At 37.2% G+C, this 14690-nt stretch overlaps 1 protein-coding gene across 1 annotated transcript in view; it reads right to left on the bottom strand.

Annotated features, from left to right (window-relative positions):
• The window catches only part of LOC148877683 (fimbrin-2-like), a 111953-nt gene extending 99108 nt beyond the window's left edge, over window positions 1-12845 (bottom strand). Inside the window, exons 1-6 of the mRNA XM_088942305.1 lie at window positions 12459-12845; window positions 12164-12359; window positions 11778-12094; window positions 11509-11676; window positions 9803-9919; window positions 1680-1897 (exon numbers count right to left, since the gene is read on the bottom strand). Of these exons, the coding sequence (XP_088798431.1) occupies window positions 9901-9919; window positions 11509-11676; window positions 11778-11935 (345 nt within the window). The 5' untranslated portion in view covers window positions 11936-12094; window positions 12164-12359; window positions 12459-12845 and the 3' untranslated portion in view covers window positions 1680-1897; window positions 9803-9900. The remainder of the gene's footprint in view (window positions 1-1679; window positions 1898-9802; window positions 9920-11508; window positions 11677-11777; window positions 12095-12163; window positions 12360-12458) is intronic.
• Between the last annotated feature and the right edge of the window lie 1845 nt (window positions 12846-14690).

Genomic DNA, 14690 nt, shown 5'->3' with positions numbered 1-14690 from the left:
ATTAGACTCACATGAAAAACCCTAACTTGGCTCTGATACCATGTAGGTTTTCAAGACTGCTATTCAGTCTTGACCACTAAGAGATTTCAGGTTCGATGAGAAGAGAAAGAGAAGAAGAAGTAGAAGAAAGAGTGGTGAAAGAGCAGTAGAACACAGATTTTGAGGAGAAGACAGAATGTCAATATTCTGCCACCGCCACTTTAAGTTAATATATATAGGTTATGCTAGTTACATGAAAGGACATCTGCCCTTGGTGTTTACATCATAACTGCTAACAAATAACAAACAATATAAAACTGAAACTAGAAATAACAGAATAGCAAAATAACCACAACTGTGACTAAATACATTCTACCCTACGGACAGGGTGGGACCACAGCTGTGAGGCCCACATCAATGTTCTCTACAAAGAAAAAGTGCTGCAATAGGTGATATGATATCACTAAAGCAACTGAGAAACCCCACGTGGAGTCTCTTCAATTTCCTTCAACTCCTAGTCACTAACCGATGTCGATTGGCTTCCTTCCCTTCTACGCGAAACCCCGCCATGGATGATGTCATCGTCTTCTTCCTTGGAACACTTCCTCCACCAAGTCGATTCAACTTCCAAAAGAATCCGCACCTTAATTCAAACACCATTGACCAGCATCTTCATGCATTTGGGAACCTCTTCATGTTTGAGGCCCTCTATTCTCACTCTCGCTGCGTGATGGTTATGAAGGTTGCATGCTGCCAGAACTCCACCCAAGGATTGAATTAAGTTTTACAAGATCTTTTCCTCCCAATACTTAAACTGAAGCCCTACAAGCTGAATCTCTAGAGCTCTTTCAGTGATAAGCCTTTGGTTGCACGACACGTACCATTTCTCCACCCTTATCTGCCTTTGAATCATCGAAGGGTTTAACTCTCACAATACCTTTCAATTTGAAATTCTCAGTGACCACCTTCATGACCCTTCCCCAATCTGTTACTTTTGTGGTTGATGTCAGAATCGCAGCCTTCTTCCAGTCTCCCTTCTCTACATTTAAGACCATATTTCGATCTCTGAAGTCACTACTTACCATAGATTGGTGACCTTCGATAGTTGGCATCCAAAGTGAATCCCTCTTTCCACTAGGTTCCTCGATCCACTAACTCACCAGTTAACACCATTGTAAGAAGAGTAACCTCGAGGAATCAACTTTTGTGGGGTATCTCCTTTCCTAGTTGATTATTTACTCGTATAGTATAAGGGAATCATCTGTGGATATTGCATGCTCCAAAGTTGTCTAGTCTGAACACTGAATTTAGAGATATTTCCTAGTAATATTTGCTAGCAAAGAAGAACACAAAGATCTAGGGAACAAGAGCAATTAATATAAGTTGTGCTAACTAGATATATATACATGCATTGTGTACCTAATCAGACACTATATTTTACCCAATAGAACACCAGAAACCGCATGGACACTTATAGAGTATGTTTCATAGCATTTACACTTCTAAAATGTTTAAAACATGCCATTCTAAAAAGATATTATAAAAACTGTCTACACATAAGAAGCAAATATCATAATTGACCTATCTCCTAAGCTAGAATAAGTATTATTTCATGCCGCTTCAATGTAAAATATGCCAATAAATATCAAAATTATAACTGAAAAGAGACATCTTTATAAGAACAAGATCTGCAAACTTACATTCGCCAACAAGGGCAGTTAATTGTGCTATCTCTTGAGCTAGAATAAGAATTATTTCAGTAGGATGTCCAGCAGAGCAGCCAACAATTACATCATCAAAATTTGATGAATACTCCCCAGAGGTAGATAGAGCAATGTCAGGCAACTGGAGAGAAAATGCAGGCACCCAATTCTTGTATACAAGTAGGAATTGCTTGAGGAAGATGTGAAATAATTTCCTATTTTCAGCCAAAATTAGAATGGAAGTTTATAATAGGAGATCAACCAAACATGCTAAATTAGCAATTATTTTAACAAATTCAAAAGCACCATACAAATTATGTACTGTTAACATTCAGTTTGCAAATATTATCAACATATAGTTATTTATCACATATCTGGAGACAATAAAAAAAATCAACAGAAATAGAGAAAAAAAAAAGCCTTGCTTCCAGTTGTAAAACATGGGATACCCAAAATACAAAGAGAAAACTACCTGGAACTAAACCATTGCATACCCATTCTTTTATCATTTTGGTCTTTCTACCAAGGGAAAAATTATACAAGGTTGTTTGCTGCTAGCTACAATTTCTTTTTTTTGCTTGAAAAGTAAAAAAAAGAAAATTTCATTAAAATAAAAGAGAGTACAATCTGAATAGGTGACAAGATAGCACCTAAACAACCAAAAAACTTTACACAAACATTACAAATTTAATTTTCCAGATTACAATTTTGAATCCCCTCCACCTCTCATAAACTTCCCCCCAAATCTTCTCTCTAAAGCTGAGAGAACTCTAGCAAAATTAAGACCTAATCTGCAACGGATTTACCCACAGCTGCCACTAATTTATCCAGCTTCCGTTCCTTATCTTCAAAGATTCTTCTATTTCCTTCTTTCCATATGTTCCAATAGATGATATTTTGTTGCATTGGACACTTACTTATATGGCCCCGTTCACTTTTTGGCAAGTCACACACCTGGGTAAATGCACTTACCCAAGTAAGTGCATTTACCCATGTTCCTTTATTTCCCAGGTAAATAAGGTTTACCTGGGAGATGGGTATCACTTACTAATACCCAGGAAAATAAAGATTCCTTGGTCCCCACATAAATCTGGAAAAAAAGAACATGGATTTCTTGGTCAATGGGAACCAAAATCCCATTGACCAACTTCCCCCCTCTCAAAATCCAAAAAAAGAACGCCCCCTAAATTGTTCTATTGTCTTACATTTTAGAATAAATGAATCAAGTTTTTAAAGCTCTTGCTTATTCTTAAATTTTGTGATGCAACGTCATCTAGAAATGGTTTGGAGATTTTTAAGAATGATTCTTGGAGAAAGCCTAGAAAAACTCTAGGACTATATCTTGGCAATCTGATGTTTTTCTCGAGTTCACGTCTGCACCCCACAAGGGGGCACCCCACAATGCCCCACAGCACATCCCCACCTTGTATTGGGAACATCTCCCGGTAACAAGTACGGGAGATGATGAGACATCATCGGGAGATGTTCCCAATACAAGGTGGGGATGTGCTGTGGGGCATTGTGGGGCACGGGATGTGAACTCATTTTTCTCGTAATCTGTTGTTACTACCATTAGAAGTTAACTTATCTGGGCATTGAACCACAGGGATCAAGCTAGTATAGGGGGTCAAATTATCAAGACTAATCGGGACCTGATCTGGGCATTTAGTGGGCCTATTGGTGTAGCAGATCCTGCTCAAGCAGAAATACATGCCTTGTTGGTGGGCTTTGGATCTGAGTTGGCTCTTTACATCACTAATATGGTGGTGTGGAAGGTGACTCCATGAATGTAACCAATTGGATAAAAAACAATGAGGGTTCTTGGAGATTCAGCTCCACTTTTAACGAGATTTTGGAAACCAAGTTTAACTTGACCTCTCATTTTAGATGGATTCCAGAGCGTTGAATTGTGTAAGTTGATGGTTTGTCCAAGTCAGGGGAAGGAAGGGATTTTTTGCATAGTGACTCCTCAAAGCCTTCGTAAATTCTAGGAGGGTCTTTTTGTTTTTGGCCATTGATCATATTTGACGTTGATGTACATCTCCGGTTCTCCTCGTATGAATCCTTTTCCCCCTTCTTTTGACATGAAATTTGCCCTTTTTCTCTAGCCTTATGCCTAGACTGAATGTCACCTTAAATCAAGTATTTAATTTCCCTTCAAATTTTATGCTTTCTATCAAATGAAACACTACTTTTTTAGTCCTTCACTCTTAATAAAACTACCCCTTATAAACCACCTATACAAAAATATTTACAGCCTTCTTGTAGTAGATGCCTTAGCTAAATAAGGGGTGGAGAGAGATTCATTTTTCTGGGCATAATTGTAAGGGATTAGGGATCTGATTGTATGGGGGAGAGACAAGAGGTTTTATCTCTCACAGTTTGACTGTATTTAATGTATTGTACCATCCTTCATCTTAATTAATAAAATGTTGATTTATTGATAAAAAATACTTATAGCCTTCTTTATGGCATCATCCAAGGTTCAAAGTATCGATACACACGAACAGGCGTACTAGGTGTTTTGATACTTTAATAACTTTTTTTATGGTGTTACCATCACCTTCCACTATCCATTTGCTCCTTGATTTCTATCTCCAACAAGTTTCCTCATTTCTTATTATCTCCTCCAGCTCAACCTTCTATTTCTATCTTTCCTCCCTTTCCTCCTCAAACAATGTTCGACGATTCATCCTTCAAGGAAAGGTTAAAGACATGGTGGATTATTTTTTATGGTGGATTGGAAATTTGACCAAGTAAACTCAGATTGCAAAAAGAGGAAGCTCTTTCAGTTCCAAGGTATCAATGAGATTGTTAGGATTCCTCATGCTTGCAATAAAACCTTGGTGTGGATTATTTGTTTCTCCCAAGACCCTCGTCACATTGAAGTCACCCCCCAAACAACAAGTGTCATCCCAAAATACTCTAATAGTAGATAATTCCTCCCAAAATAGAGCTTATCTCTATACGAGTTGGGGCCAATAAACATCTATTAGTGCCCATTCCCTACTAGTTCCTTTACAAACTCGAATTCCCCATTTTTCTAGATTGTTAAAATTCCCCCTGATGCACCCCAAGGAGTCAAAGACCAGCTAAGGTCGCTGACTCCCTCCCTATATGCTCCTAATCCATTTTCTATCTATATCTACTAGTTTTGTCTCCTGGACCATAACTATATCTGGTCTTTCTTTCCTCAAGATATTTATTATTAACCCCCCTCTTCTTTTCACTGTTCAACCCTTTGACATTCCAGCTTATTATCTTCATTTCAACAATCAATAAGTCCCAAAAAACCCTATTTTTACCTCTCCCCTTTTCTACTCTTCTTCCTCCTGCTATCCTCCTTCTCATGACTTAAACCACATTTAAGCCTTTTTTCAACCTTCTTTGTCTTTCTTTGTTTTCCTTTTTTTCATAAAAAGACCTTCGTTTCCCCCTTTTTTCTTTCCTCTCCCCCAATTCCTTTCTCCTCAATTCTTTTTTATAAAACTATGGGATCACTTCCTCTTGACTAGGCTATTGGTCCTTATTATTGTATGGTCATTCTCGAAACAACCTAGAAGTTGGCAATATTCTCTTTAGTCTGCAAAAATAAGCTCATGGTAATTCCTTGATTCCATCAACCTTTGGTGATTCAACAAAAGAAAGGTTTCGTATTATGTGCATTATGGGCCCTCCAAGAGATTTTAATTAACAGACAGGTAATTCTAGTCACAATTAAATGTGTTGTTGGAGGACCTTTGTGCATTTCTATAAATTCCAGGCTTATGCAAGGCATTATTGAAATTCTAGTTTATTTTAAGGGCTTTATATTTAATTTAGTTTGTTTACTATTTTATCATTATTTATCTGCAATTTTATTATGTGAATATACTTGTCTAAGAAGCCAATTGGTATAGGCTTTTCTTTTCAAGGGAACACGAATAAATGAAATTTATACTTTTCAAGGGAACACGAACAAATATTGATACAACCCTTATGTTCCTTGTATATCGATACAACACTATGTGCTTGCACCTTTTTAAACTAGCCTCAGCTAACTTACCCATTACAACATTTCTTTTACCAGGCATTATTTAATTTAATCAATATTCATTCCCTACAGGGGGGGGGGGCATCTTTAAAAACGAGGAAGGAAGAATCATTGTTGTCCACTCGAGATTGAGGATGTTGGAGATTTTTTTAGGGCTGAAATAATGACTGTGATGGAAGTTTTTCAAAGGGCTAGAGAATGAAAAAGCTAGTAATTGAGGGAGACTCAAATTTAGTTCGAGTGGTTGAAGAAGAAAGAGGAATCTGGATGGTGGTGCTATACTAATTAGGAAAGGAGTACTTGGTTGTCTCGGGGAATAGAAATCAATGAGCAATGGGTGAAAAGAAATGCTAATTCATTCTCTGGTACGTTAGCAAAGTAGGGGGTGGAAAGGGATCATTTATTTTGGGCTGTATAGTAAGGGAGAGTTAAGAGAGTTAATCACTCCCTTTATCCCCTTTGTACACTTTCTTTTCTTTTTTTTTTTTTTTTTGATAATTGAATTCCCCTTTGTACACTTTCTTTATTATTATAATAAATCAGTTTCTGTTGTTCATCAAAAAAATATCTTCCATTCAAAATCGAGCCCAAGATTTGTTAACCTCGGAAGAGAGTACTTTTGTCAATTCAGAGAGGCTGGAAAGCGGGGAGAAGGGAGAAGGGAGAAGGGAAAGCAAATAATAGCACAGAATTTGAGTTGGAATATGAAGATGAGACCGAAGGAAAGGAAGTGTCAAATGATGATAAATCCACTGAAGGTTGTTTTGAGGATGGTTTGCATTTTGAGGAAGTAAAGGTGGAGGTTGAGTGTGGACTTGGGTCGAAAGAGCAAACATGAATAAGAGGAGAAGGAACAGAAGAATGGGATAAGTAGCAAGAAATAGCGTAACTTGTGAAATCATAATGTTGTGCATGTGACAAAGGCCTTTTCAAGGCTAAAACTCGGCCTGGTAGGGGCTGCAACTACAAAAATATTCAAATGGGTGTACAGGAGGAAAAAACAAGAGGCAATGAGACAATCGGTACAGAACACAGGGGGCAACGATGCAAGATCAGTCATTTGTTCCCCTTCCAATAAGGGGACAATAAGAAAGTAAAGTGAGTGGGATGGAATCTGGCTTTGGTGCAACCAGGTTGGAAGGAAATAATGAGGGTGTTGATGGAGTTTGAAATTAGTGGATAGAGAGGTCTTGGTTGGGAAAAGCCTAGGTCTATGTTTCTGGGGTGGTGAGAACTTTGCTAGAAGGGCATTTGAGGAGTTTGAAAGAAGAAAAAAAAGTAGAGAAATTGAAGAATAAAATCCTTCAAGAAGGAAGCAAGGAATGGGATGAAGATGACTCTCACCATGAGGGTATCCACACGGATGAAGATTAAAGTTCAGGTGGTTTGTAGAGAGGGGCTTTTCCTTTGGTTTAATTGTTGGGTGGGTGGCCTTTGTATTCATAGAAGTTCATCATTGGGTCTTTTCCTTTGTCCTTTGCTTGGAATTAATTAGGTAAATCTTTGCTTGTAAGCTATGGGGTTTGATTTTATGGGCTCTCTGAGGGTGTTCTTTGCTAGTGATATCTTATCACCTTACCATTGTACCTCTTTCCTTTTTATTTTTAATAAACCTTTTCTCGATTCTTCAAAAAAAAAAATGAGCTAACAAAGTTTTCCTCTCAAACTAATTTTATCTTCCTATTACCCATGTAAACAAGGCATTTTCTTAAATATTGAGTTTCAATTCATGCAAACATCGCCTTTCATATATATTTGAGAATGGATTAGGCATATGGGCAATAGCTATTAAAAACTCCAAATTCCAGGAACTCCTATACATTAACTGTACAAAAAAAAAAACAAAAGAGAAAGTATTTAAAATAAATGAAAGAAACACAAAAGTAAGGTGGACAAGGGCACTACAAAACTACCCCCACAAATTCTGTCCTCATATCATTTAACACCATATGAGGAGCTTAGAGAACAAAGGAGTTTTTTTTCAAGAGTAAATTTCATTAAAAAAGAAAGCAAGGGATTACAATTAAAAGGTGATAAAACATCATCCTAAAAAAAAAACAATACTCCCACAACAGCAAACAGCAAAAGATTTAAAAAAAAAAAAAATACAGCACAAATCCAGGGTCAACACACAAAACCAAACTAAAACCATCTTCCAAGAACTAAACAAAGCAACACTAGCCCTGATCATGATGAGAAAATCTCCAACCAACCCTCTTGAACACTTCAAACAACAGCATCTGCCTCCTCTAAAAACCAGCAGATCTAAACCAGCCCATTCTGTATACGATTCAGCATGCCAATTATTAAACTAACTTATTAGAAACACAAGACAGCCAATCAGAAATGTCACGAAATCCCCCACCCTTCGGGGATGTCCTCAGTGCCGAGGAACATGGTGTATGTGCGACTCATTCAGATTATGAGCTAGAACAAAAGAAAGGAGACAATTTTTCCAGTATCAATGACCAGTACCACTGAAGAGGATAGAATGGAAGAACCCCATTCACTATCTAAAAGTCAAAAGATCAAGATGAGAAAATCTCCAACCAACCCTCTTGAACACTTCAAACAACAGCATCTGCCTCCTCTAAAAACCAGCAGATCAAACTTCCACAACTCCTCTCATCAATCGCACTTAGTCCTCCACGTCTGAAATCCTGACCCTCTCCCTCATCTCATGCCTCTCCACCTTCCTCTTGAGTGTTGCTTTTTCACTTCACCTTTTCTTTTTCTCAAACTCTTTCAAAAGACCTTCTAGCAAAAGCCTCACCACCCAAAAAGAACAGGCCTACAGATTTACCAACTTCAATATCCCTCTCCACTAGTTTCCTTAGGTCCACTCCACTCTTCCTTTTCCCACTATCTAAGTTCAGAACTCCATTATTTATCAAAGCTTTGCCCACATCTCATCTCCTTTCACCTCATGGACCCCAATCTTCTTCAACACGCCAACTTCAAAACTGTCATCAATGTTAATTTGATCACTGGAGTTAATATCAATAAGAACCTTATGATTCGTAGCTCTAGAACCAACCTTCCTTGAAAATACTCTCTTATATCTATTACTGGGTCCAGTCCCAGCAAGTCCCTCTTTTAACCACAAAAAAACCTTAGTAACATGCACCAAATAAGATTTACTTAATCCTCTAGGATTCATTCCCAAATTGGCACCAATCCTTCCAATTAATACTTCCTCAACTGGAAAACATTGCTGTTCCTTTGAAGAACAGCACTTCCCTCCACATCAAGACATCCGATCCCTTGATTGCATGTGCTATCATCCCTTACCTGCTTCAATGAAGCCTCTACCACTGATATTGGAGGATATTCCTAAGTACTTCATCCCTTTGCATCTTCTTATTATTAAAAACACTTTGCTTTTCTCTCTTGCCAAATGAATACCTTCGGTATAGAAGACAATATATCACTTTGCCTTTTTTGGAGATCCCAAGAATTTACCAGCTATTTAAATCTTCCAAAGACCAGTTTTGGACAGCAATGATTTCAGAATTTTTAAAGTTAATTAGAGCAAATGACTTATTAGCATAAACTAAGCTTTGATGCATTTGATGCTGTTACTACAAAGAGCTTGTCCTAATGTTGAGATTTAAACAAGTTGCAATTGAATATGCTCACTAATTGCATACATGCTTTTGTTATATTTGTGCAAGGAGGAGGAAGAGGGCCTTTGAATTACTGATCAGAAAAGGAGGCATGTTCCAGTGTTCTAAGTATGGAAACTGAAAAGTGCTTACTTCTAAGTGATTTCAATTAACTCAATGAAACATTCAGCCTGGTTTCTGGTTTCTGGTTTCTAGTTTTGGGATTCAAGCACCAAGTGGGACGAAATAAAATTGAGTTATAATGCATCTTTTAGTTCTAACTGCCAGATATAACTAAATGGGATTTCAAGTTTCAATGAATCAACAACCACTTGTTTCAGATATCTCATATCCACATTGAGATAGTACACTACCATATTAAGTTTTCAAGATGCTGAGAAAGTCAAAGGTAGGTTATAGTAATTATGAACACACAAATGAAATAAAGAGAAGGGGAACATATTAAGGCAATTTTAACTTACCTTCACATCAGATGATAAGTTTGTAACTATTCTCTTGTAGCCAGCTTTCTTCAGTTGAAAGTTCATCCATCTCAGTAAGATCTTCTCAGGTGGTTGATTCATCTACTCCTCCACATCCTAATGATTTATGAACAAAATACAACATATGAGCTAAAAAGTAGCAAATAACATTTCATAAAAAACACAAATAAGTAGAAAACTTCTATAAAAAGCCTATTTCGCATAATAGTTGTGAAGGAGACGCCTAGGCAACAAGGCACCCTTGGAGGCTCGCCTCGCCTAATCGCCAAGCAGTTTTCTATAGTGTGTCAGACAAAACTTTTATATTCTTATTTTTTTGAGGTTATAATTAAACTAAAATATTCATTTTGTGTGTTTATATACTAATTTCTTTTTATTATTTTCTTATTTGTTAGGGTTTAATCAACACAAACATTGCTAAATGCTGTATTGAACCCTAAAAGACTTCAAAACCTGAACCAATAAGTAAGGAAGAACTTAAAATGTTGTCTAATCAACACATTTACTTCTTTTTCTTTACTAATTTTGTGTGTCTATACTATATACCAATTTTCTTCTTCCACCTTTTCTTTTCCTATAACAGAAATAGGGGTTCAGCCCTTATATTTTTTGAAATTTCTTTTCTTTTTTTTTCTCATGAATATGGTGGAATATGTTGATTTTCTATACTTTAACATGAAGTTTATACATTTCTCATGAAAATTATGGATAATTATTAAGGAAATATTATTATGGAACCCAGGGATCTACCCTAGGATACATATTTTTTCTTGAAAACTATGCTTACTATCACCAACTAACTCCACCAATTGAGGTGTTTTCTTCAAATTGAGGTCCGCCCATAGTTGTATCTAAGGATAAAACATCAAAGTAATTGTTTCAATTACAGAAAATATTACTTACATAATTTTCAGTTTGTATCAGCATCATGTGCTCAAAATAGAAAAATGGCTTTCAAACAATTATAGTCCAGAATCAAGACTGAACACTCTAAAGTCTAAACAAAGCTCAATTTTCATTCATATAATAGTGATTTATAGATGACAACCAGAGCATGCCTTAATGATTTGAGAAATCAACCCAAGCACTAGATGACAGTGAAAATAAAAAACACAGAGAATATTAATATTCGTACTGACTAGAAACTGCAAGCACTTAGGAGCACCCTACTAACTTCCATAACTTAGTATAGGAAAAAGATGAATATAATCAAAATCAACATGATGCAACAAAAATCCATCACAAATATACATTTGTTCATAGATTGCAATACGCCGACATAATTATAGAGGAAGAAAATAACAAAAATCCAACCAAAGTCGTCAGAAGGACCAAATAAAGAAAAAAGAATGTGCACTGCAACAGCACCAAACATGTAACTTAACATTGTACTTACTAAGCATATGGTATCAACTATTGTACAAGCAAGGGCAGAATAATAAAATAAACATAGATAGCAAACTCCAATCTTGTTTGAAGTTTACAGGCTTTCTATCATGCAACTTTTAGATAATCTTCAGGGTTCATATGAAAAGAACCTAATAGAATATTAGGTTAAAGGTTTTACTTCTTTGTACATTGGCATGGAACAGAATATTCAAAAAACTATCAAAAAACTAGTGACAGGACCAAAATATTCTTGAAAACTGAAAAGAACCAACGACTGAAACAGCATGTATGCTTACCCTTCAATGAAGTCCTGCGTGCCAATATTGACTACTGTACACCCAATAGCCTTAGCAGAATCGAGGCATAGTGTAAGATTTTCATTCCTTTCCCAAGGGTTCAGCACCCTCTTTGTATTGATTGCTCGTTCATCAGTGGTCCCAGGGACTGCCACATTGATAAATTTACTACATCAAAGAATATGCCTTCAGATTACAAAGCCCCAAAACCAAGAAAGAAAACCATCTCCAAATTCAAATTAAAGCAAAGGGCTTAACAGAGAAATCACCATAGAAGAACGCCACCCTTTACAATCTCGAAGAGATCATTAGTGGAAGGATCTATAGGAAGGTATCTCTTCAAGAACTGATCTTCTGCTAGGTAGTTGTTTATATAAGAAACATAGGACGTTTTCTCAGATCCACTGATGGTGTGAATCAATGTCATCGTAGCAGCCTTCAGAAATGCAGTTGAAATCTTTGCTCTGCTACCAATTCTAGCATTAACATGCGATTGCGGTTTCAAATAGACGTGTAACGATATGATTTGCTCACTCTACTTAAAATCCTCAATCCCAGTACCAATTTCTCAACCCAAAACCATAAACTGCAAAAAAAAATGAATTCAAATTCAACGGTTACGCATTCAAACTGCAGATCCTATAATAGTACTCACCCGAAGGAAGACTTCAAAATCCTCTACCTCCTCGTTCATGTCCCGATACGATTCGAGCAAACACGCAGCCCTCTCTTCCTCAGTCAAAGACTCTCCAACGGTTTTCAGCTTCGACGTCCTGGAAGACAAGTGTCCGATTGTCACTTGCCCGAGCTCCCTCCTCATTGAGAGGAACTGCAGAAATCAGTCGCCAATGCTGCAGGTTCAAATGCAAGATCAAGAAAACAGACAAAACATCGAAGTAACCCACAAACAAGAAAGCTACTTGGATTTTAGGGTTTTGAGGATTACTTACATAGGAATTCAAGCTGCGAAGCTCCACCTGAATGAACTGGCTCCGGAGCCATGGATCGCCATTCGCAGGTAAGTCTGAGAAAATCGAGTGGTTTTGTTCTCTGTTTTCTCTTTTCTAGAAGCATGATATCGAGCTCTTCTCTGAATGGAAAGCACCAACTCTTATATAGAAATTACTCGATGATCTCTTGCTCTCAGGTCGATTGGTAAGGATTTAGACCGTTACGAAATCAATTTAAATGACAGGATAAAGGGTATCAAAGATCGCAGACTAACTACCACGATTCTTACAACGAATATTTAAAATTCTAACAGAAATCATCGAGCGGTGGTGGCCTTCGAAAATTACCACGTCCTTCACCTCCATCCAAAGCAACCAGATTCTTGGTTATCAAAAAAGGGAATAAGCAGCCAAACAGAAATAAAGAACGGAGTGGGGAGAGGGAATTTTCAGAACGTCCGAAACCTGTGGGCCGGATTTGGGCTTGGCTTTTGTCAAAACATAATGGGCCAGCGGAAATTCAAGTCCGAGATAGTGTAAAATTGGGCCTCAAGCCCGGATTGTGAAACTCCACGTTCTGTGCACCCGGTTCACTAGATACGTGAACCTGCCAATCAGAAGCGATCACATCGGCATTTCGAAAAAACACTAATATTAATGGATGTAGTCGGTTCAACCACCCACAAAAAGACAAAACTTAAAAAGAGGGCTTCTTTCAAAAGTTTTGACGTTATTCAAACTCTCCCCTCCCTGTCTCCTGTTCTCATCTCCTTCGAGCCCCAACCCAAGAATTCCGCTGGCCACTCACCACAAAGTGGTGAGAGGGGATTTTGATAACGTTCGAACATAAGAGAGGGACACTATCAGAAGATAATGTATGATTTGAGAATTCAGAATATGACGAAAGTGACCCTTACATAACCGTTTAATTTATATGACGAGTAGGGGTGTATATTCGGTTTGATTCGGTTTAAACCGATGACCTAACCCACTATTCAAATTGGTCATATCCCTCAACTGAACCAAGCCAAACAGCATTTAATACTGAACCAATCCATAAGAATTTAAAAAATAAAAGGACTGAGTTAGTAGAAAGAGGGAAAGAAAGGGAAAAATCAAACAAGAGTTAGTAATTACTAAATACTACTTAGTAATTACTCTTTGAAAGTTTGACTCCTAACCCAACTCGGCAATTCCAATGTGATTCTTTTGTGTTTCTCACTTACTAGTTACTAGTAATTACTAAATATTAATAATTTAAATAAATGTTCTCATTTAGTATGGATACTAACAAAAATTTCGATTGGGTTCAAAGCCCAAAGGGAGATTTAAGAAAAAGAGTAATATATAAAACAATAATTAAAATTATGGAAATTTTCTCAATTAGTGACTTCAACCTTTTTGAATAGAAGAGGCAAGGATTTGCCATTGTTTATTTTTTATCAACGTTTGGATCGTTGATAAAGAGAATTAAATGACACTCGAAGGGCATTTGTGTCTTTTTAAATGCCACTTAATGCCTGGTTAATGGTGGGTATTGGATTGACACATTTTGAATGTTTGGGTACTGAATTGTTGCGTTTTAAAGTTTGGGGATCAAAATGACACTAGGCTCAAAGTACAAGGTATTAATCGGGAATTTGCCCTTAAATTAATATAAATAATTAATTATATAATATATAATTATATATAGTATAGTAGTTTGGTTTCCTATTTGGTTCTATTAAATTTTTAACACATAAAAAACCGAACCAAACCAATACCTGAATTAGCTTATTCGGTTTGGTTTGGTTTGGTTTTCAGTATTTTATCCAAATTTAAACACCCATCTTTCCAAGGGAGAGGATTAGAGGTGTAAATCAGGCTGTTTCAAGCCATAACATGATTTTGGACTAGCCCTACACGACAGCACGCGGGCCATGCCAGGCACAACACGATCATGTGGATCGTGCTGGGTTGGGGGTTTCAAGTCCATGGACCTATACGGCACAACCCAACAAGTAGCACAACCTACGAACCCGCAATGGGCCGAGTGTAGCCCATTCGAGAAACTAGCCATTGAGGCCCTTAGGGAACCCCCCCCCTCCCCCAAACAGCTAGCTTCAACTATTTTCAGGGGTTTTTTACAGACACACCACCTCAATCAACAACAACTATAAGCCTACAGATAGCTAGTTTGGGACAATAATGCTCGTCCAACAACTATATCCTATAATTATATATCAACTAGTT

Source organism: Nelumbo lutea, chromosome 1 (genome assembly GCF_056320005.1).
Source record: "Nelumbo lutea isolate HS-2025 chromosome 1, American lotus-T2T, whole genome shotgun sequence".
NCBI lineage: Eukaryota > Viridiplantae > Streptophyta > Magnoliopsida > Proteales > Nelumbonaceae > Nelumbo > Nelumbo lutea.
Note: the sequence above shows the minus strand (reverse complement) of the source record. Positions and strands in the feature narration are given on the sequence as shown.